This window comes from Pongo abelii, chromosome 6 (assembly GCF_028885655.2).
Source record: "Pongo abelii isolate AG06213 chromosome 6, NHGRI_mPonAbe1-v2.0_pri, whole genome shotgun sequence".
NCBI lineage: Eukaryota > Metazoa > Chordata > Mammalia > Primates > Hominidae > Pongo > Pongo abelii.
The window spans coordinates 125,687,129-125,714,020 of NC_071991.2; the positions used below are offsets into that span (position 1 = coordinate 125,687,129).

A 26,892-nucleotide genomic window follows, 5' to 3' on the forward strand; every position below is an offset into this window, starting at 1 on the left:
CCACTATGCAGGGTTGGCTGCAGCTGGTGTCCTCTACCAGCATGGCCTGGGTTAGCTCTCTCAGTAATTCTCCTTGTCAGAAAGTGGACATTTACCATCAGTAATTAACTACGTTACCAATAAGAATTCAGCTCTTATCAATAGAAAGGTGCTGCTTTTGGGGATGTGAAAAAGAAGATGCCAGGGCCTGCCTGTCCTCCCAGTCTTTGACAAGTGTCAGGACAGTGGTTCTTTTCCGTCTCTCATAAAATACTGTTTCAGGAGGCTGGCTCTTTTGAATCAAATTGTACTTAATTAAATCCTCCCTGAAACTCAGGGGAGTTTCATAGGAACTCTGCATATATTTACAGCCTTTGGCTAGGCACGGAGGTTTGCATATATAATCCCAGCACTTTAAGAGGCCAAGGTGAGAGCATTGCTTGAGCCCAGGAGTTCAAGAACACCTGGGCAAAATAGGGAGACACCCCCATCTCTACCAAAAATAAATAAATTAATTAATTAATTAAAAATTAGCTAAGTGTGGTGACATACACATATGGTCCTAGCTATTCAGGAGGCTGAGGTGGGAGGAGGGACGGAGGCTGGGAGGTCGAAGAGGCAGTGAGCTGCGATCTTGCCACTGCACTCCAGTCTGGGCAACAGAGAGAGACCTCTTCTAAAAGAAAAACTGGCTGGGCATGATGGCTCACGCCTGTAATCCCAGCACTTTGGGAGGTCAAGGTGGGTGGATCACCTAAGGTTGGGAGTTCGAGATCAGCCTGGCCAGCATGGTGAAACCTTGTCTTTACTAAAAATACAAAAATTAGCCAGGCATGGTGGCGGGTGCCTGTAATTCTAGCTACTCAGGAGGCTGAGGCAGCAGAATCGCTTGAACCCAGAAGGTGGAGGTTGCAGTGAGCCAAGATCACTCCATTGCACTCCAGCCTGGGCAACAAGGGCAAAACTCCATCTCAAAAACAAACAAACAAACAAACAAACAAAAACCCCAAAAAACAAAAGTTCCGCATGCTAGATCTTATTGTAAAGAATGCATATTTGTATTACAAAATAAATAAAAAGCAAGTTAGCTCAGGAACTGAGCCTGGAACTTACTATCAGATCACATGGATTCCAGAGCATCTGTGTGTGTTTGGCTAACACCCCTCACTCCTTCCAGCCTCCATTTGCTCCACTAAATTTTAGACTGTGATTCTGAAAAGTGGGGTTGAAAATCCTGTTGCCGCTATGAAGACTGTGCAATTCTATAGCTCATTCCTGATGTCATTGTCAGCAGGCCAAGGATGCAGTTTCACAGACCTGCTGGGTGTGACTGAGAGGCTTTCTCCGAGTGTGCCCTTTCATTAAACTTTCTGAACCTGCTATTGGCTTTGCACTCAGCGAGGTGCAGAAAGGGATAAAGATAAAACAGATACGGATTCTGCCTGCCTGCCTGCCCTCAAATAGATTGAGGTTTGGAAGTTCAGACAGGTCATGCATGTAACTAACTCTAACACACAGTAAAGAAGAGATCTGGCTGGGAGTTGGGGCAGGCTTGCTAGAGGAGGGAGTATTTTAACCGTGCATCAAGGAGGAGCGGAGTATGGGTAACAGGGCAGGTGATGACCTTGTCCTAATGTCAAGGATGCCAAGGCCCAGGATGTAAGGAGGCAGGAGGCAGTTCCTGGAGATCTTGGATTATTTTTAGGAGAGGTAAAATAGCTGGTCAACAGGTATGCATGTTTTAAGGTCTTTGCTGCACCTTGCCCAAGTGTCCTCCAGAAAGGATGCTCCAATGTACACTTAGCCAGGCATTAAGATGCCTGGAGCCTTGGTCTGTAAATGCTGGAGGAAGAGGTGCAGGGGCTGTGAGTTGGAGTGGAGTTGGTCCTGTCAGCTCAACAAATATTTTTCTTCACTGGGCTGTCTTTGTGGGGTGTGCAGAGATGAAGAATGGACACATTCCTGCCCTCAGGGAGCTCAGCCTACTGGGAGAGCTAGACCACAGCCCAAAAGTGTGGGCAAACCTAGGGCTCCCTTGAAAGTTATAAGCAGGTGTTGTTTGTTTGTTTTGAGAAAGGGTTTCCCTCTGTCGCCCAGGCTAGAGTGCAATGGCAAGATCACAGCTCACTGCAGCCTCAAAGTCCCAGGGTCAAGTGATCCTCCCACTTCAGCCTCCCAAGTAGCTGGAACCATAGGCTCATGCCACCATACCCAGGTAATTTTCTTTTTTTAGAGACCACGTCTCACTATATTGCCCAAGCTGGTCTCAAACTCCTGGGCCCAATCAATCCTCCCGCCTCAGCCTCACAAAGTGCTGGGATTGCAGTTGTGAGTCATCGAGCCTGGCCTACAAGCAGGTTTTTGAGCTGAAAAGAGTCTGTCTTTGAGACACCTCATTCACCTCAGTGGAATTATTTACAGGGTTCCACCAGTAACCCTTGGGTTCCCTGACTCTCCAAAAGGCATCTAAGCTTCCTGGCTTCACATTGGCTGACTCTACTCCCTCCCACATTGCTTTGTCCCAGCTATTTAACTTCAGCACTGGAGGAATCTCCAAGGTGCTTGAAGAGTTCCGCCCAGCTTCCCGCAAGGCTGTGCCTTCTCAGGTCATCGAGAAAGGAAGCCATCCCTGAGAGTCTCATCTGAGAGCCCTTGCAGTGGACATCCAAGGCCATAAATATTTGCATGCCTGTGAACCCAGCTTTCAGAAATGATCTTAAGGAAATAAGCATGAGTATTTGCAGAGATTTATCTATAAGATTATGCATGAGAGCCTTATTTATAAAAGGGAAAAATCATTGAAAATGATCTAAATTTTCATTCTTAGAGTTTGGCTAAATAATTTATGGCATATTCACACAATGCAGGAGTTGTAAATTACATCATGGAAGAATATTTAATGACATGAAAAGAAACTTAAGGCATTTGCAAAATAGTGTGTACTACATGATCCTATTTCTGATAGAAAAAAATATATACATATGTAGAAACACAAGGGAGAGAGAAAAGTCGTGTATCAAAAATATAAAACATTCATGATTTCAGGGTAGTGGATTAATAAGAAATTTTAATTCTCTTCTCTGGATGTTTTCTATGTTGTTCACTATTTGTTTAATCAGAATAAAAGATACTCTATTTTTGAAAATGACATCTCCTGGCACAGGACAATGATTTCCATCTGAGGCACATGCGGGTAGGAGGTGGGTGCTGGGGAGCTGCACTGCTTAGGCCAGGAGAGTCCCCCTGAGCTCCTGGCTGCTGGGACACATTTCTCAGCCATGCCCTCGTCTGCAAAGTGCCATACAGCAACCCTGGTTATGCAACAAGCTGCCTCGGCCCTGGGCAAACAGATCCTCTTGACTCCTCGGCTCCATTACAGGCCATAATGGGACAAACCAGACCTCAGGCCTGATGGTTGCATAAAAGCAGGATGGATAGATTTTTCTGGTCGCTGCATTCCACCCAGCTGAGCAGGCACATTCAGACTCTTCCCCGCTGGACTGCATAGCTCATGCAAAGCAGGCGCCTTCTTCAGGCAGCCTTCCGGACTAACTCCACTATGCCGTGTGCTTCAAAAGCCCCTGCTCTAATCCATAATGAGCATTTGCAGAGTACTTTACTTGTAATAACCCAAACGATCCTCATGACAACACTATGAGTGGGTACTGTGATGCTTTTGTGACAAATGAAGCAACAGAGGCAGAGAGAGCACAAGCGATTACCCAAAGTCCCACGCAGAGCCAGGATTCAAACCCAGGCAGTGCGGCCCCAGGGTCAGCCCAGAAGATACCATGCCATGCAGCCCCCTGGCAGACAATTGCTATCACAGCCACATTTGCATGGTGATTCTGAGTTGTTTCCAAATTTTTGCTGGAAGACTATGGATTCCTCGAAGGCATGAACTGTGACTTTCACTTCCGTGGGACCATCCAGGGCCCAGCAGAGCACTGAGTACACAGTGCCTTCCCAGGGACTTGCGTTCTCGGCTCCAAAGCCTGACTTCTTTCCTACTCCAGCTGCAGGTGCAAGTGGTGAATCCTACTGAGCCATAATCTTGCTGCTAGAGGCTTATCTAGAGGGGTTTATGCAAGCAGTCTGGCAAAACACCTCTTTAGGGACAAATATAGAGCTGGAGACTTGCGACGCCTCGGGATGTGTCAGATCACAGCTTTCTGCAGGGCTCAAGGCTTCTTGCGGCTTCTCCAGAACATCTCTCCAAATGCCTGTGCAGCCCTGGGTACCTGGGCAGGGTCCAGCTCTACAAAGGATCATGGCTCGAGTTCTTCTGCTCCAATGGGAAAGACCAACCAAGTGAGAGAAAGAGCATGCCGCCCAGAGGGGGAGCTGGTTGCCATCGTCCTCTTGGCTGTCATTTATTTCTTCAGGGTTTCCAGGCTGGCTTCCAACCGAGGGTGTAAGAGGCTGTTACCAAGTCCGGGCAGATCAGCACAAACATATTAACAGGGGTTATCTCAGCATGGTGTGATGAGGGATGACTTTTTCTCATGGCTTTGCTTCTCTGCCTTTTCTAATTTTCTGCGATGCACATGATTATTTGGGCAATTAAATAATTACAGGGAGGGGAAAGTCACTGTTCTTGCTTTGTCCCTTGCAGGACTCTTTCCCCACACTTATATGGGCTGCTAAGCTCCAATGTGCCCTCTATTGCATGTGGCTTCCACCGAGCTCTTTCTGATCTTCACACCAGGAAACTCCCATCTCTACTCTGTCCTTTCCACACCCTTCACTGTGTACTGATCTGCTCAAATCCTTGCAGATTATAAAATGTTTCACTGGCCCGAGCCTGCTGGTCCCCACAACCCTGATTTCAAAAGAAGTCATCTTTTGTGTGCTTGCAGAGTGTGCCTGGATTGTGTCTCTATCCTTGGTCCCTTACCTGGACTGTAGACCCAGTTAACTGCTGAATACCAGCAGCTGGGTGTCCTCAGCAACCATGTTCACATGAAGCATCTTAGTCTCACCCACTCCTTCTGTGTCTCTACAAGCAGCATTGAGCTGTAGATTGGAAAGTGTGTGGGAATACGATCACTTTTTCCCTAGGGCAAGGAAGGTTGGTGTTCTTTTCTTCAAAATTTATTTTGAATCTGTCTTTTCTGTCTCCCCACTACCACTCACTCATGCTCCTGAATCACTGCTGAGGTCCAGGGCTGTACTTTTCTCATTTTGGAATCTCTAGGATCTAGCATAGTACCCAGTGCACAGTATGCCCTCAATGTATGCCTCTTGGTTCAATGAATGAATGCATGAACAAATGGGCAAATAAGTAAGTTTTAATAATTTGTCACCTTGATTTTTATTTCTTGCAATCCTTCCTGTATTTCTTGCAATCCTCGTTTTATTCCTTGCAATCCTTCCTATATGTCTCTGCCAGTTGAATCTTCCAAAGTGGTGACTCGATCACGTGAATCTCCTCTGGTGCCTTTAATGGCTCCCACTGTGTGCGAAGGCCTTTCAAAACCCAGCCGCTTGTTACCTTTCTTTGCAAGGATTTTATCCCTCACTCCTCAAAGCTCCATTCTGGCTGACTTGGCCTCTCTGTATCCTTTCCTGCCCTTATTGAGTTGCCCTTTTCTCTGTGTAGCCACTTAGCTGCCTGTGCTGATGCTTGCTGCTGGCTAAGCTTGTCATAAGTTCAGTGTGGCACCCTTTCCCGTGATGGGCTGATTACAATAAGGTCCCAATCTGGTGGTGCCTCCCTCTATTGCTGGGTTGGGTAATCTCCCAGTTACTCTGGGTTTGACCATGTGACTTGCTTTGCTCATCGGGAAACAGGAAACAGGATGTTAGCAGAGACTTGAAAAGTGCTTGCTCATTGGGGTTTGCCGTCTTTTGCTGCTCTTGGGAATCCAGCAGCTGTCACCATGTAAACAAGCCCAGGCTAGACCAGTTACCCTCATCATCTTAGCTGATAGCCAGCCAGCCACCATAGGCATGAGTCAGGGTATATTGCTGGACCCACAGAATTATGAGCTAAATAAATAGTCTTGGGTTAAGCCACTAAGTTTTAGGCATAATGTGTTATGTATCTCACAAACATATAAGACTGTGTGTTTGTTGACTGGAGGAAGAGATGCTATAAAGACCACCTTTTGAAACTTCCCAAATACTGCCACTGATGTCCTGATGGAGGTATGAAAACATCCACTAAAATTTGTGGTTTATTCATTTTTCATTATTTTGTTTAAGGAGGTCTATAGTGGAAGAGGGAGATATTTGGGGAAATTTGGTATAGACTAGCTTTCACGATGTTAGGGAGTTATTATTGTGTGATAATGGTCTTGCAGTTACACAGAAATTCTTCCTTATTTTTTGGGAAGCACCAAAGTAGGGATAAAATGTCATGATGTGTGCAATACTCTTTAAAATATTTTTGCCAAAATAATTAATGAAGCAAATATGGAAAATAATAATTGTTAAATCTAGGTGATGGGTATATTGTAGTTCAGTATAGTATTGCACACTTTTCTGTATGTTTAAAATTTTCATTTAAAAAACCTTGAACTAGACACCAGGCTATGAGCTACGAGCATAGCAATGACCAAATAGACCCCTACCAACTCAAAGAATGCACGTTCTCTGGGAAACATGTTTCCATTAGGAAGCCTCAAATGCAATGCGACTGTGGTCTCCAGGACCTGTGTGATCCTGGTTTTTCCTGTTCCCTCCACATCATCACTGCAGGTGTATTTTCCCAAGTTTTAAACATTTACCCTCCCAATGGCCTTGCGTCTAGAGGAATCCCTGTATAGTGGTACATGAATATAACACATAACAAAAATCATCTCTATGGTGTGTGTTGTTCCTGGGGTTCCATTCAGCAAATTTTTCTGGACACCTATGTGTTCTTGGCACTAGAAAAGTACCAGGACTTAAATAGTAGATGGCTCAATCCCTGTCCTCTTAAAACCTAAGGGAGGAGATGGAAAGGGGCACCCCACCCAGACTGAGAGACAGGAATTAGCTGCAAGGGGAACCAGGACAAGCTTCTTTAATGATGGAGAGACGCTAGCTGAATGGGGAGATTCTTCTGGGAGAAGCGATGGATGCACAGTTGGGCATCCCCACAGAGGGACCGGAAAGAAAAAAGGCCTGGAGGAACCAATGTGCAATGTATGTGTGTTCCCTGGTTCAAGGGCTGGCAAACTTTCTCTAAAGGGCCAGATAGAAAACATTTCAGGCTTTGTAAGCCGAGGCAAAATTGAGGATATTACATGGGTACTTATACAACAAGAATAAACAATTTCCACAATTTTTTATTGACAGAATTCAAAACTTTATAGACACAGAAATGTAAATTTCCTGTAATTTTCCCGTGAGAACTATTCTTCTTTTGTTTTGTTTTGAGACAGGGTTGCGCTGATCCTCCTGCCTCAGTCTCCCTAAGTGCTGAGATGTTGCGGGAAGTCAGGGACCCCGAACAGAGAGATTGGCTGGAGCCTTGGCAGAGGAACATAAATTTTGAAGATTTCATTTTAATATGGACACTTATCAGTTCCCAAATAATACTTTTATAATTTCTTATGCCTGTCTTTTCTTTAATCTCTTAATCCTGTTATCTTCATAAGCTGAGGATGTACGTCACCTCAGGACCACTGTGATAATTGTGTTAACCATACAAATTGATTGCAAAACATGTGTGTTTGAACAATATGAAATCAGTACACCTTGAAAAAGAGCAGAATAACAGCAATTTTTAGGGAACAAGAGAAGACAACCATAAGGTCTGACTGCCTGTGGGGTCAGGCAAAAAGAGCCATATTTTTCTTCCTGCAGAGAGCCTATAAACGGATGTGCAAGTAGGAGAGATATCACTAAATTATTTTCCTAGCAGGGAATATTAATATTAATACCCTGGGAAAGGAATGCATTCCTGGGGGGAGGTCTATAAATGGCCGCTCTGGGAATGTCTGTCCTATGTGCTGGAGATAAGGACTGAGATACGCCCTGGTCTCCTGCAGTACCCTCAGGCTTACTAGGGTGGTGAAAAACTCCGCCCTGGTAAATTTGTGGTCAGACCAGTTCTCTGCTCTCGAACACTGTTTTCTGTTGTTTAAGATGTTTATCAAGACAATACGTGCACCGCTGAACACAGACCCTTATCAGTAGTTCTCCTTTTTGCCCTTTGAAGCATGTGATCTACTCCCTGTTCTTACACACCCTCACCTTTTGAAACCCTTAATAAAAAACTTGCTGGTTTGAGTCTCAGGTGGGCATCACAGTCCTACCGATATGTGATCTCACCCCCGGCAGCCCAGCTGTAGAATTCCTCTGTTTGTACTCTTTCTCCTTATTTCTCAGCCAGTTGACACTTATGGAAAATAGAAAGAACCTACGTTGAAATATTGGGGGCAGGTTCCCCCGATATCTGGTACCCAACATGGGATACTGAGATTACAAGCATAAGCCACTGCATCTGGCCTCTTCTTTTGATTTTTTTTTTTCAAACTTTTACAAATGTAGAAACCATTCTTAACTTTTGGGCAGTACCAAACCCGGCAGTGGCAGGCTTGGTCCACCAACATCGTTTGCAGTTCCCCGCTTTACGTTATGGGTTTTTTTTTTTTTTTGAGACAGAGTTTCACTCTTGTTGCCCAGGCTGTAGTGCAATGGTCTGACCTTGGCTCACTGCAACCTCCGCCTCCCAGGTTCAAGCCATTCTCCTGCCTCAGCCTCTCAAGTATCTGGGATTACAGACACTCACCACCACACCTGGCTAATTTTGTATTTTTAGTAGAGATGAGGTTTCGCCATGTTGGCCAGGCTGGTCTCGAACTCCTGACCTCAGGTGATCCACCCATCTTGGCCTCCCAAAGTGCTGGGATTACAGGCGTGAGCTACCACGCCTGGCTGGGTTGGTTCTTAATGGAGTGGTTTGTTTTTGGAGCTGCTGTGCGCAGTGGGGACCAGAATAGGCCTGGGTTCCTAGCCCATCGCTATTCCTTACCTGCTCTGGATTCTAAGGAAAGTCATTTAACCTCTCTGGACCTTAGATTCCTCATCCCTGAAGCCCAAGGATAAAACAAAGCAAAACAAAATAAAACAAACCAACCCATCATGTAAAGCGGGGAACTGCAAACGATACAGGTGAACCATGCCTACCACCCCACTCACAGGCTATGATGAGGAAAACGTGGCTACATCTGGGACCACCCCCCAACCCCCACTTTGTACATAGGAAATACGGAGTTGAGGATGGAGACCCACAGCGTGCCCAGAGCGTCCCCAAAGGCCACAGTGCCCACCTGGAGCCCTCCAGAGAGCGCGCACTCCCTGGGGTGCCAGCCAGAGACAACTCGCCCTGAGGCTTGGAACTCGATTCTCCGCGTGCCAGAGAAGGGGTGGCCCCGCAGTCTGGGTCGGGGAGGCTGGCGCACTGCGGGCCGCTCCCTCTAACCCTGGGCTTCCCGGGCGTCCAGGGCCGTCGGGGCCGAGTCCCGATAAGCTCCCACCCCGAAGCCGCACCAGGGCCAACGAGGGCGCAGCCGGATGCCCCAGCCCGCTCCGCGGAGCCCCTCACAGCCACCCCAGCCCCGGCCGCGCCCCGCGCAGCTCGAAGCACCTTCCCGAGGGGCCGGTCCTTGCGCCATAGTCGCGCCTGAGCCTCTGGCGGGACATCGAGGATTTCTCGCTCCTGCCAGCCACCCCCAAATTTTTGGGAGGTACCCGAGGGTGCGCGCGTGGCTCCTGGCGCGCCGAAGCCCTCCCTCGAGGCCCCGCGAGGCGCACACTGCGGGCCCGGGGCTAGCAGCCGCCCGGCACGTCGCTACCCTGAGGGGCGGGGCGGGAGCTGGCGCTAGGAATGCGCCGGGGCCTGCGGGGCAGTTGCGCAAGTTGTGATCGGGCCGCTATAAGAGGGGCGGGCAGGCATGGAGCCCCGTAGGAATCGCAGCGCCAGCGGTTGCAAGGTAAGGCCCCGGCGCGCTCCTTCCTCCTTCTCTGCTGGTCTTTCTCGGCAGGCCACAGGGCCCCACCCGACTCTGTATCCCGGGGAAACTGAGTCAGGAGGGAGGCAGGGCGGATGGCTTAGTTCTGTACTATGATAGCATTGTACCGAGTTCTAGCCAGATAGAAGGCTACCGGGAGCTGGGGAGCGTTGGATTTGCTGCTGGGCTGTGCCGGTGCCCAGAAGGCAGGACCTTGCAGAACCAGCCAGGTCTCTGGGAGACTGTCAGACCCACCAATCTCGTGGCATTCGCAGAGCTGAGATGCATTGGAAATTGCCTTGGGCACATCCCCAAAGATCAGGGTGTCCCACCCCAGTCGGAAGGAGATAAAGTTGGGGGTAGGAGGGACGCAGATGCAAGTGATCAGTCTCAGTCCTAGACATTGCCTTGCTCTGCGGATAGGAATTCAGGCTTCATTTTCCGGGGAAGTTCCTGACCTCTGAATGGGAGGGGCTGTGTAAGGCCAATGCCTAGGAGGAAGGCAACGATGAGTAGAGGTGGGGGGAAACAAGTGTCAGGAAGACTCAAAATCTTCCAGAGAGATTGTGCAGGGTCTTACCAGATCTGTCCTCAAAGCCATGCAAATTGCCTTCTTTGCAATGCACACAATGAGGTGTCTCTGGGGGTCAGAACTGGTTATTAGGGAACTTCTAGCCAGGACTGCTAAATACGTGCTGTTGGCCCACCAGGCTCACCTATAGCCTTCCTTCAGTCTGGGCTTGGTTTGGATTTCACTGTGGGCGCCGTCGCCTTTACACTCCTGTTTCTATAGTTTAAAGATAGTGGAGCTTTGGGAAAGTGACTCCTTAAATACAGTTACGTCCAAGTGAGACAAGTGGCCTGGCTGTCATTTCAGAATAGCAGCTTCGAAGAGGTGATTAATTTCTGTTGGAAGGGTGATCTTTGGGGAGGTGGGTGAAGAGCAGAGACTTGGTGATACCGTTCCAGGAGCACAGGCTCTCTTCCTTTGCAGTGCAGAATGACCTCTGGCAGCCGGAGTTGTGTTTGTTCTATAGGATTCTGAGGTGGGCCACGGGCAGCTGGAACTGGGGAGTGTTCCCAGTCTCTTTCCTATTAGGATTGTCTGCAGAACCAAATATGGAGGCTTCTAGCAACGTGGGTGCTCCTGTTCTAATGCCCTTAGAAACAAGAAGGCCACACTGATCATTTCTCTCACTTAGGCAGGGAGACAAGGCAAGAGACAAAGAGTGGATGCTTTTAGGTTCTTTCCCTTCCCAAGCAGTTGTGGACATTGGGCTGAGGGGAACATTTCCACGTTGGCTAAAGGAGCGTCCTCCTCATATTTTGTACATTTTATACCCAAAATAACTCTTCTTGGTATTTGGGGAAATATTTTCCTCCCCCTTCATTCCAGGAAATGGCTCCAAGTGCCAAGGACAGAGCCAGGGAAGTTGCAATGAATTCCTGTCCGTCAGCCCCAGGCAGATGCCTTGCGCGTCTGAGTGGCCCATGCAGAGCGCGGAGGTGGCCGCCACGGAACCTGGGTCAATGTCCCACCCCGGCTTAGATGCCGCCAGGGGCGTGGGAGCCAAAGAGAGAAGAGGGGCTCCGGGAAGGTAGAGTCCTTGTGTCTTGTGCATCTGTGAACAGCACTCGTATGATTTAAAGGAAAATTGAGCCAAATTCTGCGGCAGTCAGTTACCCCATCCCCACTGGGTAGGAGTCTGGCAGCCACAGCTCCATTCTGGCCAGTCGGCAGAGAGCCTTGAAATTCTTCTTTGTCCACACAGTTGTTTCAGAGAAACAGAGAGGTTGTTTCTGCTTAAAAACAACACACTTGGTGTCTGGGCCCACAGACTCCTTTGCACTTATTTCACGTGTGACAGCTGATGTGCCTCGTTGCTTAGCAGACAGCATGTTACTGTCTTTCCTGCTCAGTTTGTTAGCTCTCTGGAATGGAATCTATAATCAATGACCATACCAACATTTCACTAATATCATAGGAGATTTAGTCTCCATCTGGGTGTACATTACATTTGCTCTGGGGTGCTCCAGGCTGGGGGGTTGCCAAGGAAGAGAAGAGAAACCGCAGAGAACACGGGAGGGCAGAGCAGGGGTCTCTGAGAAGGGCAGGGGTCCCAGAGTGCAGGAGCAGGAGCCAGGCTCATGAAAGGGGCCACAGGAGGGAGTATCCAGGGATGGCAGTCAAGATGGAGCAGAGCTTAGGAAGCTGAAGGGAATCCTGGCCCACATGGGTGCTAGAGGGCACATAGGAAGTGCAGGAAGCAGACCAAGGTCCCCAAGAAAGGGAGACCTGGACACTGAAGCATTTTCTGTCTTTATTAAGACAACTCTATAAGAATTCCTGCTGGGCCAAAGTGAATTCTAGGTTGTGACTTTAAGATGGGAGCAAGTGAACCCTTGAGGAGGTAGGTTACCCTAGTTAGCCAATGCAGATCGAGAATGGGAAATCTTTCATTTATTCATGCAACAAATATTTAACGAAGCCCTGCCATGTTCCAGGCCTGTGATAGATGCTGGAACAGGTACAGGTGTTATTAATTGATCAGGGCAACCTCTCCTTCTGAGTCTTGCTGGAGCTTCAGATGCCCCTCACACAGAGCTCGAGGAAGCCTCAAAAATTGATCAGAAGCCAGGCACCATGGCTCACGCATGTAATCCCAGCACTCTGGGAGGCCAAGGCAGGTGGATCACTGGAGCCCAGGAGTTCCAGATCAGCCGGGGCGACATGGCAAAACCCCATCTCTATTAAAAAAAATAAACAAAAATTAACTGGATGTGATGGTGCACACCTGTAGTCCCAGCTACTCGGGAGGCTGAGAGGTGAGAGAATTGCTTGAGCCCGGGAAGTCGGGGGTCCAGTGAGCCTTGATCACACCACTGCACTCCAGCCTGAGTGACAGAGCGAGACCCTGACACACAGACACACACACACACAAGATTAGAGCTGAAACAGGAGTAGAAGCCTATCTGTATCTCTGATGAGATCAGATCTTTCTGATGAACAGGAAGAATGCAACCCCTGTACTCACATTGTGTCTGCTGGTTACATATGTTAACACGATTTCTCAAATGAGTCTTTTGGTTGCAAATAAGAGAAAATCACTCATGCTGGCCCTGTGTTTTTCAAATTGTCTATTGTGATCAACATTTGAAAAAAGAGCCGAGACTCTCAAGAGTGCATTACACACGGTAAGGGTGAATTTTACTTCTTGACACTTATTTCTCTTACATGTATCTGTCTGTCTCAAATGAAAAATACATTTAGAAAGTTGAAAGTTATCCAAGTGAGTATAAGAAAAGAGTATCTCACCCTGAAGGCTAAGGACAGGGAGGGCCACCAGGCCTCACGAGGACCCAGGAACCACAAAGAAGGCTAGGAAGGAGCACAGGCGGTGACCATACTCTGGCTCTGTGGCTATGTGGGCTCTGGTCTCTCTCAGCTGTTCCATGCATATGAAGCCAAATGTGGCTACCCTAGAGCTTCTGAGCCCTCAACAGAGATGAACTGGACTCTCTGCAGCCCCACTCTAAATTCCTAAGAGAGAAGTTGATTGACCCAATCAGGGTCAGGAGAAGGAAGGGAGGAGGAAAGGGAGGAGAGAAGAGCCTCTTGGTCTCTTGCCTACCACTGGCCAGGCAGTTGTAGCCAAGGGAGCTGGAGTGTAAATGCAAACATAGCCACCAAGGGTTGTGTGTGTGTGTGTGTGTGTGTGTCTTGGGTAGGTTAGATCTCCCAGGAGGTCCCTACTAAACAGACTTAAGCCCCCAAAATTTTAGCTCTCCAGCCTCACACACTCCACCCCCTCTACCATATTGAATTCTCCCAAACCAACCATGGCTTTCCCTAACTCGAGCTTGGCCAGGAATGCCCTGCTTCCCCTCTTTCCCCTGGGGAACGCCTGTCCTTCAGGCCTCAGTTCACATACTGCCTCCCTTGCAAAGCTCTCCTCCCATGCCCAGAGTCCCTCTTCCCCTTTGTTCTTTGGGTTCTATGCTTCTTCCCTCATAACTCCCACCAGGTTGTGTTAAAATGAGTTGTTCAAGCTCCTGTCTGTTCCACTAGATTCTGAGCAACTTGGAGAATGAAGATCCAAACTTCGCTGCCTTTATTTCCTCCTTTGTTCTTTCCTCATCCCCAAGTCCCTTCCAACTTGGAGTTATGAAGAAAGGAAGGAAGGAAGGGTGGGAGGGAAGAACAGGAGGGGATCCCACAGGAGAATGTGTATAGGGAGAGGACTCAGACTAGCTAAAGCTTTTCCCTCATAATTAATAGCAAATACCGCGTTACCTGAATTTAATTCACAGTAGCATACAAAAGACTCACTTTGTTCTCCCCATTGCTGTCATCAGAGGGCTGTGGGCAGGCCTGATCTTGGCTCAGGAGGCCCTCCAGCCTGGATCTAAAGAGCAGCAGATGGGCCAAGCTCGGTGGCTCATGCCTGTAATCCCAGCACTTTGGGAGGCTGAGGCGGGTGGATCACGAGGTCAGGAGTTTGAGACCAGCCTGGCCAAGATGGTGAAGCCTCGTCTCTACTAAAAATACAAAAATTAGCCAGGTGCAGTGGTGGGCGCCTGTAATCCCAGCTACTCGGGAGGCTGAGGAGGCTGAGGCAGGAGAATTGCTTGAACCCGGGAGGCGGAGGTTGCAGTGAGCCGCGGTCGCGCCACTGTACTCTAGCCTGGGCGACAGAGCAAGACTCCGTCAAAAAAAAAATTAAAAAATAAAAAAATTAAAAAAACAAAGAGCAGCAGACATCTCTGCCCATCCTAACTCCTACTTTGACACTGAGGTCCCCAGGATGGAGGGTCTGCCTCCATCTGCCTTGTCCCCTGCAATGGCGGGAAGGAGATGGAGCTCAGGTTTAGAGGCCACCAGCTTCTTAGGGAGGTAGGAGGTGGAGGGTGGGGTGGGGGCCCTGCACACAACTGCCAAGTGAGGATGGGGTTGGGGGTCCACCTGAGGATGAGTAATAGTGAGGCTGGCGCAGAGGACCCAGGTGGAGGCAGACAGCAGAATTTGTGGTGGGGTGGATGGCACATTATATAAGCCTCTCTTGCTGCCCTGTTTACTGAGATTGTTTCATTATCTTTTTTGGCTTTTGTTTTTAAGAGATGGGGTCTTGCTGTGTCACACAGGCTGGAGTGCAGTGTGTGATCATAACTCACTGCAGCCTCGACATCCTGGGCTCAAGCAAACCTCCCACCTTGGCCTCCCAAGTAGCTGGGACCACAAGCGTTTGCCACCACACCCAGCTATTTTTAATTTTTTTTTTTTTTTAAGACATGGGGTCTTGCTGTGTCGCCCAGGCTGGTCTTGAACTCCTGGGCTCAAGCAATCCTCCTGCCTTGGCCTCCCAAAGCCCTGGGATTATAGGCAAGCCACCACACCCAGCCACATTTCATCTGTGCAGCCCCAGGGGCTCCACATTCTACTTTTCTCATTTCTTCTCCAGGGTACCCATGGTAAAGGATGAGGGTAGAAGATGGGGCAGCCAGGGCTTGATTAAAGGAGAAGGAAGGCGGCCTGTGGAGAGAGCGGCCCAGGGAGTGCAGAGAGGAGCGGGCTGTGAGGGAGACAGCAGAGTGCAGGCTGCGTTCCAAATGAGCACACCGCCCACTGTGAGCCCACCATCTTCCTAGAGACCCCTCTCCTCTCCAGGAGCTGCTTCAGTAGCACTCAGAGGAAAGAATGACGCTGTATCAACATTTCAGCAGCTCATCTTTTAACTCTAAGAAAATGGCAGCTCCTAAATGTTCAAAACTGCTTTGGAAACTTCTGGAGAGAGGTTTTGCAGCTCAGGCAGATAGCTGATTGCGGCCTTTCTTCCACCCCAACCCATGCTCTCCCCATGCTCTCCTGCCACAGCTGCAGCGGGCCCCCGGGATCCTACATTTGCAGCCCTTTGTCTCTGAGCTCAGACTTCCAATTCCAAGTGGCAGCTGGTCAGGCTCACCAGCATGTCTGGCCAGTACTAGGACATCAGCAGGAGCCCAACCACCTCTTTCCAAAACCTCTCCTCGTGTCTCTCCTAGTTTCCATCTCCATCCTTCTAGTCAGCCAGGCTGAAAACATTTGCTCCTCAGGGTGCAGAAGGAAAAGCTTTGCCTCCCTACCTGGCGCTCACTGCCCCTGCGATTCCAGCCCAAGCTCTCCCCGGCTCCTCGCCCTGGTGTCAGCTGGAAGCCACCATCTCCTAAACCCACCTGTGTTCTTCCGCCTCTGCCAGGGCTGCCCTCTCCTCCACCTTCACAAACTCAATTCCTACCCATTCTCAGGTCCCTTATCAAATGCCATCTCCTCCATGATGCCTCCCTGATTCCTCTGCTGGAAATAATGGTGATAACAGCTAAGGCATTGGGGTTGGCTACGTGCCAGGCAAGGAGTTGGCACTTTACATGCTTTATCTCATTTCAGCCATATAACAGCGACAGGTGGCATTATGATTCATATCATCCCCATCTGATAGCCAGGAAAACTGAGTCCCGGAGAGGTTAGCCACTTTCCTAGGGCCCTGTGCTCTGACTCAAGCACAGCTCTGAGGAACTCTAGCATTCATCAGTTTAAGCACCATGACTTTCTTTGCTGAGTCACCCAAGGCATTTCTTCTGTTTAAATGTTCTTCCTTGGCCAGGCACAGTGGCTCAGCCCCAATGCGGTGGGTCACGCCTGTAATCTCAACACTTTCGGCGGCCGAGGTGGGCAGATCATCTGAGGTCAGGAGTTCAAGACCAGCCTGGCCAACATGGTAAAACCTGTGTCTATTAAAAATACAAAAAAAATGAGGCTGGGCGTGATGGCTCACACCTGTAATCCCAGCACTTTGGGAGGCTGAGGCAGGTGGATTACCTGAGGTCAGGAGTTCGAGACCAGCCTGGCCAACATGGTGAAACCCCATCTCTACTAAAAATACAAAAAATTAGCCAGGCATGGTGGCAGGCACCTGTAATCCCAGCTACTTGGGAGGCTGAAGCAGGAAAATGGCTTGAACCTGGGAGGCGGAGGTTGCAGTGAGCCGAGATTGCACCATTGCACTCCAGCCTAGGCAAAAAGAGGGAAACATCGTCTAAAAAAAAAAAAAAAAAAATTAGCTGGGCTGGGTGGTGCATGCCCGTAATTCCAGCTACTCAGGAGGATGAAGCAAGAGAATTGCTTGAACCCAGGAGGCAGAGATTACAGTGAGCTGAGATCACACCACTGCACTCCAGCCTAGGTAAAGAACAAGACTCCATCTCAAAAATAAATAAATAAAAATAAATGTTCTTCCTTGCATTGAAGTTAAATATGTAAATTCTCAAACCAGTTGCTTAAGGGCACAGTTTTGTTCTTTACCTATATTTTTAACAAATATTTTATGTAAGTAGTTGACAAAATCAAATACCGTGTCTGCTACCGAGGCTTCCCTGGGAAAGCCATCAGCCTCTGCCCCATCCCTCCCCACTCCTGATTCCACTTTCCTGTGGTTCCATATCTTTTTCATGTCTGTTTCTGGCCCACAGTGGGTGCTCAATACATTTTAGCCACCAACCATCAAACCTATATTGAGTAATTATGGTATGTCAGGTGCTATGCTCAATGAAATTGTATTAGGCTTGTACAAAAGTAATTGTGGTTTTTAAGAGTAATGGCAAAAACGGCAGTTACTTTTGCACCAACTATTTGCTGCCTTGAATTATCCCTCTTCTCCTCATCCCTAAACCCTGCTCCTCCCAGCCATTCTTCCTCCCCTTCTTGGGCCATGGCCAGGCCCCACCCAGGTACTAAGACTCAGGTGAACCAAGGAAGACTTAATGCCCACTCTTTTCTGATGCCCATGTTGGCATGTGTTAAGTCGGTTAGCATTAAGTTTGGCTGCATTTAGCAGAGACCCAAAAGAACAGTGGCTTTTAAAAGGCAGAGATTATGTCTCTCACACACACCCAGCACAAGTCCAAGACCAGCATGGCATCTCAGCTCCATCAACCTCAGGAACCGAGCTCCTGCAGCTCCCTGCCCTGCAGTTGATAAGGTGAGGTGTTCGTCCTCCTGGTTCAAGATGGTGCTAGAATGTTGGCTACCATATCTACAGTCCAGGCATCAGAATGGAGCAAGGGATGAAAAAGGAAGAGATGAAGGCACACGACAGGTTCCTGAGATCTGGCACAGGACACTTCTGCTTATATTTCACTGGCCAGAATTTAGTCACATGGTCACACCTAGTTGGGAGACTCTGAGAAGTAAAGTATTTATTCTAGATGGCCATATCCCTACCTAAGACTTGGAGTTTTCTATGACTGGGGAAGAATGGAAGACAAGATATTGGGAAAGACTAGCAGCCTCTACTAAAAGGTTGATCTGTGTTGATGTGTGTGTGTGTGTGTGTGTGATGTGTGTATGAGCATGTGTGTTATGTGTTGTGTGTTGGTGGGGCAGATTCTTGCGAGCACTTTGCTCTCAGATGGACCTGCTACCAGTTCTCTCTGCAGACCCCCATAGGTTTCCCCTAAACCTGGCCTCTCCTATTAGGCAGCCTTACTCAGCGGCAGCTTCTCAGCTCCATGTTTTCAAGGAACCACAATTTATTTCCAGCATCCACTGAAGCATATTATCAGTGGTGATAGAGGGGACTTGTAAAACTGTTTTTCCACTTAGGTATTAGAGGGTGGCCATTATGTGAGAGTGACTATGACCACAGTTAATCTGGTAATAAATTCTCTTGGGCAGGAGGGTGTCATCAACACATGAATCTTAGAAAAGGAGGCAAGCTGATCTTGTGCCGCATGGGGAAGACCCAGAGACACCAGGCGCCCTGTTAAGATAGCCCCTGGGAGGCAGTGGGCCAAATGCTTGATTCACAGTTGGGCTACAGGTAGTGTTGCCCAGCGTTTCAAGCCCTGCCTGGTAATTGTAATAATTTACTCCCCTCAGCCTGCTCTGGACACGCACACCATGGGCAGGGGCTTCACAGGTTCATCTCATTTACCCTTTTGAGCCAGGTGGTGGTGTTAGCTCCATTTTACTGAAAGGAAAGGATGCTTTAAGGAAGCATCTTGCCTGGAGACACAAAGCTAACAAGAGTGGAGCCTGCAGCTGGAGCCGCAGAGCCTAATCACTATACCCGCCCATCTCTGCTAGGGTTTCATGACATCGTATTGGGGATTAGCACTATTTAACTCTGTTGCACAAACATTTGGTGTATTACTCAGGTAACAAGTAGCTAATAGAGGAAGTTTTACTTTTTTAAGACATAAATTTGCCTTTTCCCAAATTACTTGGTACATAGTACTTTCCATGTTTGAAGTTGAGATGTGGGTACAATACCATAGCTTCGTTCCAGAGCAGGGTATTTGTTTCCAAATGCCATGTTCCCAGCAGCTGCCCTTGACTGGGAATTGGGGTGTGATTTGGGCTTTTCCTTAAATCCTTGAGGAGCTGGAGGGGTGGGTGGCTCGCACTCCTGCTTTCTGGATCTGAATCCTGACTCTGTCACGGACCTGTTTGACTTTGAGCAAGTTGACTCCTATTCCTGAGCCCCATATTTTTCTCTTCTGTAAAATTCAGATTAAAAAAACATGGCTTTGATCAAACATTATAAATAATATATAGACAGACTGCTTGTTTTTATTGTATTGCCAGAAATGAATCCTACTAATATTGCCATCTATGGACAGAAAATGTTTACCTGTTTTCATCAAGACCCAGACGAGGAAGAACATGAAAAGCGGAGATTAATTTTACTGCCATCTCCAGAACCTTCATCCTAATATTTACTTACATTTTATTATTATTTCAGGCTCATGCACATATATTTAGCATGGATCATTGGCCACAGACTCACATACATTTAACTTTATTACCTTTTGCCTCATGTATCTCATTAAAACTTTGCTGCTTAATCAAGGAACTGCATATTATTTTAATTTTAGAATTCACAGTTCCAAGACTTTGAAAGTTTCAAGCGTTCTGGGTGAATGTCTTATGCTCTCTCCCGCCGCCATGTCTTTATACCCCCTGATTTCTCAGCCACTATGGCAACCACTTTCTACTCTTAGTAGCCCATATTCAGTCCAATCCCCAGCTCAGGAGACACTTCTTCCAGGGAGCCCCCTATGCGCTCTGGTGGTATCCTGTACCTGCCCTTTTTGCAAAGCTCTTTCCTCCTGGCTTAGAATGGCCCATTGACCTGTTTGTTTCTCCTATTAAACTGTAAGTCACTCAAGGGTAGAGAGCATCTGTTGTTCACCATTGCATCCTCGGTGCTGAGCACTTCGTCTGACATATTATTTAGAAGGTCAGTAAGTGCTAGTGGGATTCAGGCTCCCAGTGGGTGGGAGAGAAAGGAAGTAAGGAAGCAAGTGGTAAAGGCCCTCACAGAGTATCAGCAGGCTGGTGTGAGGGAGAAATGCAGAGGACGGGTGAGTAGCGTAATCGCTAATGATAGGGTAACGATAGAGCACATTTCACAACACCTTTAAGCCTTTTCACATGCATTAGATAATTTGATCCTCATAAAAGCCTAGAGATAGATATACTACAGGGATGAAAGTGGAGTATTTTGTGGTTATGTGATATGCTTAAAATTATGCAGTGAGTAAATGACTGGGTTCAGACCAGACCTTAAAAGTCTGTTATTTTTCCCTTGAGCATGCAATGAAGTCTACATCATCCCTGCCATGTCCATTTGATCACACCCTGGCCTCACAGCTCTGTGGTCTACAGGATACCTCATGGTGGTTTTATTGACCAGACAATAATCCTCTTCCTAAGGGGATGCATTTCATTAATACGTATGTAGATCATGAATTGTCTTTGACTTTGAGGGGATGGTAGCCAGGGCAGAAAGCAAAGCTGATTTTCATCCCCGTCTGGTAATGTGGTTGGTAATGTGGCAGATGGGTGTATTCTGAGATACCAGCTCCTTGCAGTGTGTGGTTCCTTCTGTTTTCAGGCCCAACAAGCACATCCTGGGAAGGAAAATGCACTGGGGAACGCTGTGCGGATTCTTGTGGCTTTGGCCCTATCTTTTCTACGTCCAAGCTGTGCCCATCCAAAAAGTCCAAGATGACACCAAAACCCTCATCAAGACAGTTATCACCAGGATCAATGACATTTCACACACGGTAAGGAGAGTATGCGGGGACAAAGTAGAACTGCAGCCAGCCCAGCACTGTCTCCTAGTGGGACTGGACCCAGATAGTCCAAGAAACATGTATTGAACGCCTCCTGAATGCCAGGCACCTACTGGAAGCTGAGAAGGATTTGAAAGCACAGGGCTCCACTCTTTCTGGTTGTTTCTTTTGGCCCCTCTGCCTGCTGGGATTCCAGGGGTGAGTGGTTCTAATTCTAAACCATTCTAAGAACATTTGATTTTGCTACATGTTTCCATTTAAAAATCACAGGATTTGGGCTGGGTGTGGTGGCTTGTACCTGTCATCTCAGCACTTTGGGAGGCCAAAGCAGGAGGATCACTCGAACCCAAGAGTTCGAGACCAGCCTGGGCAGCATAGGGAGACCCCATCTCTACAAAAATAATAAAAAATGTTAGCTGGGCATGGTGGTGTGCACCTGTGGTCCCAGCTAGGGGAGGCTGAGATGGGAGGATCACCTGAGTCTGGAAGGTTGAGGCTGCAGTGGGCTGTGATCATGCCACCATGCTCCAGCCTGGGTGACAGAGCGAGACCCTGTCTCAAAATAAATAAATAAATAAATAAAAGTCATAGGATTTGATCAGGCACAATGGGTCACATCTGTAAGCCCATTGCTTTAGGAGGCCAAGGCAGGAGGATCAGTTGAGGCCAGGAGTTCAAGACCAGCCTGGGCAACATGGCAAGATCTCTCTTTCCAATTTTTAAAAAAATAAAAATTAAAAATAAGAAAAAAATCATAGGATTCTCTGATATCATGAGGCCTCACGTGCTTATTTTCAACCTACCAAGGGGAAACCCAGGCCTCAGAGATTAGCTGAGCCACATGCAGGCACAGCCACTGTCTCTTTCCTTCCTGTCCCCTCTGTCCCCACCTTCTGTGCTCACCTTCCTCCCTGACTTCACTTCCTTGAAACTTAGTGCCTACGACCAGAGGGAGCCATGAAGTTCCTTGCATCCCATTGGCAGGTGCAAGACCCCCAGCAGCATCTCCTCGGGGCCTCTATCCCATCTCTAGATGTGCTTGTCATTAGGGTTCTTGTAGTTCCAGCTGATCTCTAGCCCTGCCTCTCAAAGATACCCAAAAGAGCAAGTCTACCCTTTTTCACATTCAACCCTCTACTGACTTGCAAATAGCAGTCAGTGCCCACCCTGGTCTTTTCTCTGGGGTCCAGCAGGCCTAGACCTTCAGCTATTTTCCTGATGAGGTCTGTATTTGAAATTAGGAAGATTAAGTTTGAATCTTCACACTTCTGATGTCTGTGAGATCTTCAGCAAGTTCCTTAATGTCTTTAAGCCTTGCTTTCATCATCTGGATAATGGGGATATCACACACTATTCACAAGGTTGTTATGAGGCCTAAATTAGCTAAATCAAGTGAATCCTCCTTACCCTCTGCATGGAGCTCTCTGGAGACTTCCACATCTCCTGGTCATTGTGGGTGTCTCATGGTGGTCTTGGGCAGTTAGGGAGAAGTTAGGTGTCCAGAAGCAAAGATGGCTCAGAACTAGATAGAGTCTTGGGCATTTTATAGATAAAAACTCTTGTCTCCTTTAAAAATAATAAAAAAAATTAGCTCAGCAAATTAGCCACTCAGCAAGACTGCACGTGATAGATCCCAAGTGCCCCACCTTGGGTAGTGTAATACACGATATCACGGGAGCCCCGGGTAGTAACCACGGAGGTGTCAGCCTCAGTGCTGTGGGCAGATGGATGGGGAGAGCCTCCCGGAACTGGAGTCACTGGAGCAGAGTTGGGTGGCCTCACTGAGGGTACGGCCTTGATCTCTAAGGAGAAGGGACTGCCTGGAAAAGCTGACTGGGAGGGAGGACTCAGCTGGGGGTAGAAGGGACTAGGGAAGGCTGGGGGTGGGGGTGCTTATGGAGGACCTCAGATGCCTGAGGAACAGACTCCACTAAATAAAACATAGGAAACCATGGCTGGTTCTTCAGCAGAGGCCAGGTAGAGAAAGGAATGACCTAGGAAAGTTGGTCTGGAAGTGGAGGGAAGGATGGTGTGGGAAGAGCAGGAATCTCGGAGACCAGCTTAGAGGCTTGGCAGTCACCTGGGTGCAGGATACAAGGGCCTGAGCCAAAGTGGTGAGGGAGGGTGGAAGGAGGCAGCCCAGAGAATGACCATCCATGCCCACGGGGAAGGCAGAGGGCTCTGAGAGTGATTCCTCCCACGTGCTGAGCACTTGTTCTCCCTCTTCCTCCTGCATAGCAGTCAGTCTCCTCCAAACAGAAGGTCACCGGTTTGGACTTCATTCCTGGGCTCCACCCCATCCTGACCTTATCCAAGATGGACCAGACACTGGCAGTCTACCAACAGATCCTCACCAGTATGCCTTCCAGAAACGTGATCCAAATATCCAACGACCTGGAGAACCTCCGGGACCTTCTTCACGTGCTGGCCTTCTCTAAGAGCTGCCACTTGCCCTGGGCCAGTGGCCTGGAGACCTTGGACAGGCTGGGGGGTGTCCTGGAAGCTTCAGGCTACTCCACAGAGGTGGTGGCCCTTAGCAGGCTGCAGCGGTCTCTGCAGGACATGCTGTGGCAGCTGGACCTCAGCCCTGGGTGCTGAGGCCTTGAAGGTCACTCTTCCTGCAAGGACTACGTTAAGGGAAGGAACTCTGGCTTCCAGGTATCTCCAGGATTGAAGAGCATTGCATGGACACCCCTTATCCAGGACTCTGTCAATTTCCCTGACTCCTCTAAGCCACCCTTCCAAAGGCATAAGACCCTAAGCCTCCTTTTGCTTGAAACCAAAGATATATACACAGGATCCTATTCTCACCAGGAAGGGGTCCACCCAGCAAAGAGTGGGCTGCATCTGGGATTCCCACCAAGGTCTTCAGCCATCAACAAGAGTTGTCTTGTCCCCTCTTGGCCCATCTCCCCCTCACTGAATGCTTCAATGTGACCGGGGTGATTTCACAGAGGGCAGAGGGGTGGACAGAGGCTTTGGATGACCAGAACAAGGTTCCCTCTGAGAATTCCAAGGAGTTCCATGAAGACCACATCCACACACAGCAGGAACTCCCAGCAACACAAGCTGGAAGCACATGTTTATTTATTCTGCATTTTATTCTGGACGGATTTGAAGCAAAGCATCAGCTTCTCCAGGCTCTTTGGGGTCAGCCAGGGCCAGGGGTCCCCCTGGAGTGCAGTTTCCAATCCCATAGATGGGTCTGGCTGAAGTGAACCCATTTTGAATGACTCAAGGGTTGGGTTCATCTGAGCAAGAGCTGGCAAAGGTGGCTCTCCAGTTAGTTTTCTCGTAACTGGTTTCATTTCTACTGTGACTGATGTTAAATCACAGTGTTTGCAATGGTATTACCCTGAGTGGATCTCCAAGGACAAGGTTATTTTAAAAAGATTTGTTTTGTCAAGTATCATATGTAGGTGTCTGCACCCAGGGGTGGGGAATGTTTGGGAAGAAGGGAGAAGAATCTAGAATGTGCTTTCGGAATAACATTTGTGTGGTGGGTTCTTTGGAAGGAGTGAGATCATTTTCTCATCTTCTGCAATTGCTTAGGATGTTTTTCATGAAAATAGCTCTTTCAGGGGGGTTGTGAGGCCTGGCCGGGCACCCCTGGAGAGAAGTTTCCAGCCCTGGCTGACCCCAAAGAGCCTGGAGAAGCTGATGCTTTGCTTCAAATCCATCCAGAATAAAATGCAAAGGGCTGAAAGCCATTTGTTGGGGCAGTGGTAAGCTCTGGCTTTCTCCGACTGCTAGGGAGTGGTCTTTCCTATCATGGAGTGATGGTCCCATACTGGTGACTGCGATCTTCAGAGCAGGGAGCCTTGGTGTGACCCTCTGAATGGTCCAGGGTTGATCACACTCTGGGTTTATTACATGGCAGTGTTCCTATTTGGGGCTTGCATGCCAAATTGTAGTTCTTGTCTGATTGGCTCACTCAAGCAAGGCCAAAATTACCAAAAATCGTGGGGGGTTTTTACTCCAGTGGTAAAGAAAACTCCTTTAGCAAGTGGTCCTGAGACCTGACAAGCACTGCTAGGTGAGTGCCAGGACCCCCCAGGCCAGGCCACCAGGATGGCCCTTCCCACTGGAGGTCACATTCAGGAAGATGAACGAGGAAGTTTGGGGTTTGCCGCCATCCTGCTGCTGTGTTTTTGCCATCACACAGTGGGTGGTGGATCTGTCCAAGGAAACTTGAATCAAAGCAGTTAACTTTAAGACTGAGCACCTGCTTCATGCTCAGCCCTGACTGGTGCTATAGGCTGGAGAAGCTCACCCAATCAACATTAAGATTGAGGCCTGCCCTCAGGGATCTTGCATTCCCAGTGGTCAAACCGCACTCACCCATGTGCCAAGGTGGGGGATTTACCACAGCAGCCGAACAGCCGAATGCATGGTGCAGTTGACAGCAGGTGGGAAATGGTATGAGCTGAGGGGGGCCGTGCCCAGGGGCCCACAGGGAACCCTGCTTGCACTTTGTAACATGTTTACTTTTCAGGGCATCTTAGCATCTATTATAGCCACATCCCTTTGAAACAAGATAACTGAGAATTTAAAAATAAGAAAATACGTAAGACCATAACAGCCAACAGGTGGCAGGATCAGGACTATAGGCCAGGTAATCCCCAGAGCATTACGTGAGCCAGGTAATGAGGCAGTGGAACCAGAGAGACCAAGTGCTTTCTGGAAAAGAGGAGTTTCGGGGTAGAGTTTGAAGGAGGTGAGGGATGTGAATTGCCTGCAGAGAGAAGGCTGTTTTGTTGGAAGGTTTGGTGGGTGGAGATGCAGAGGTGAAGGTGTGAGCAGTGAGTTACAGCGAGAGGCAGAGAAAGAAGAGACGGGAGGGAAAGGGCCATGTTGAAGGGACCTTGAAGGGTAAAGAAGTTTGATATTAAAGGAGTTAAGAGTAGCAAGTTCTAGAGAAGAGGCTGGTGCTGTGGCCGGGGTGAGAGCTGCTCTGGAAAACATGGCCCAGATCATCGCAACCACCTAATCAGGCTGAGGTGTCCTAAGCCTTTTGCTCACAAAACCTGGCACAATGGCTAATTCCCAGAGTGTGAATGGTTGTCTGTTTTTGTAACTTAAAAAAAAAAAAAGTTTGGCCGGGCGCGGTGGCTCACGCCTGTAATCCCAGCACTTTGGGAGGCCAAGGTGGGGGGATCACAAGGTCACTAGATGGCAAGCATCCTGGCCAACATGGTGAAACCCTGTCTCTACTAAAAATACAAAAGTTAGCTGAGCGTGGTGGCGGGCGCCTGTAGTCCCAGCCACTCGGGAGGCTGAGACAGGAGAATCGCTTAAACCCGGGAGGCGGAGATTACAGTGAGCCAAGATCGCGCCACTGCACTCCAGCCTGGTGACAGAGTGAGATTCCGTCTCAAAAAAAAAAAAAAAAAAAAGTTCGTTTTTAAAAAAAAATCTAAATAAATATTTACTTTGCCCCCTGGTCTTTGTTTCCTGTCGCCGTTCCTGGAGGGGCTTCGGTCGAGAGCTGTTTGTGTGTGATAGGGCAAGGCCTGGCTGGCCCCCATCCATCACTGGGGTCAGCTCCGCCCCAGGCTTGGCCACAGCCAGCCGCCAGTTATTCAGGCAAAAGGATTACCCTGTAAAGAAAACAGAGCTGGGTTTGGACGCTGAGAGGACTGGGAAACAGGTTGCAGGGAGGCGCAGGAAGCACACACCAAGACCCAGAGAGAGGCCTCTGTGCCATCCCAAGGAATGAGGACAAAGAGAGGGGTCCTCGGGAAGAAGGGATCCACTTCAGAGAGACCCCTTAACACGGGACAGAGCAAGGACAGAAAGAGGCATCCACTGGGATGGAAGAAGGACAGGATCCACAGGGAAAGAGGGATGAGGGGAA

At 48.5% G+C, this 26,892-nt stretch overlaps 1 protein-coding gene across 2 annotated transcripts; it reads left to right on the forward strand.

The window, feature by feature from the left end:
* Nucleotides 1-9,805: 9,805 nt before the first annotated feature.
* Nucleotides 9,806-26,478, forward strand: LEP (leptin). 2 transcript variants are annotated; one of them, XM_002818410.6, is made up of 3 exons: nucleotides 9,806-9,905; nucleotides 20,855-21,026; nucleotides 23,274-26,478. In XM_002818410.6, exons 2-3 carry the CDS (start codon nucleotides 20,883-20,885, stop codon nucleotides 23,631-23,633), a joined length of 504 nt encoding a protein of 167 aa, XP_002818456.1. In that variant the 5' UTR covers nucleotides 9,806-9,905; nucleotides 20,855-20,882; the 3' UTR covers nucleotides 23,634-26,478. The 2 variants fall into 2 exon arrangements, with proteins under 2 accessions (XP_002818456.1, XP_024105187.1); XM_024249419.3 differs by having other exon boundaries at nucleotides 23,277-26,473.
* The last annotated feature ends 414 nt before the right edge of the window (nucleotides 26,479-26,892 follow it).

What these genes read in the sequence shown, in the direction of transcription:
- LEP (XM_002818410.6), top strand. Translation starts at nt 20,883, where the DNA reads ATGCACTGGGGAACGCTGTGCGGATTCTTGTGGCTTTGGCCCTATCTT. An exon ending in TCAATGACATTTCACACACG is followed by an intron (nt 21,027 to 23,273) that starts GTAAGGAGAGTA and finishes CCTCCTGCATAG; the next exon opens with CAGTCAGTCTCCTCCAAACA.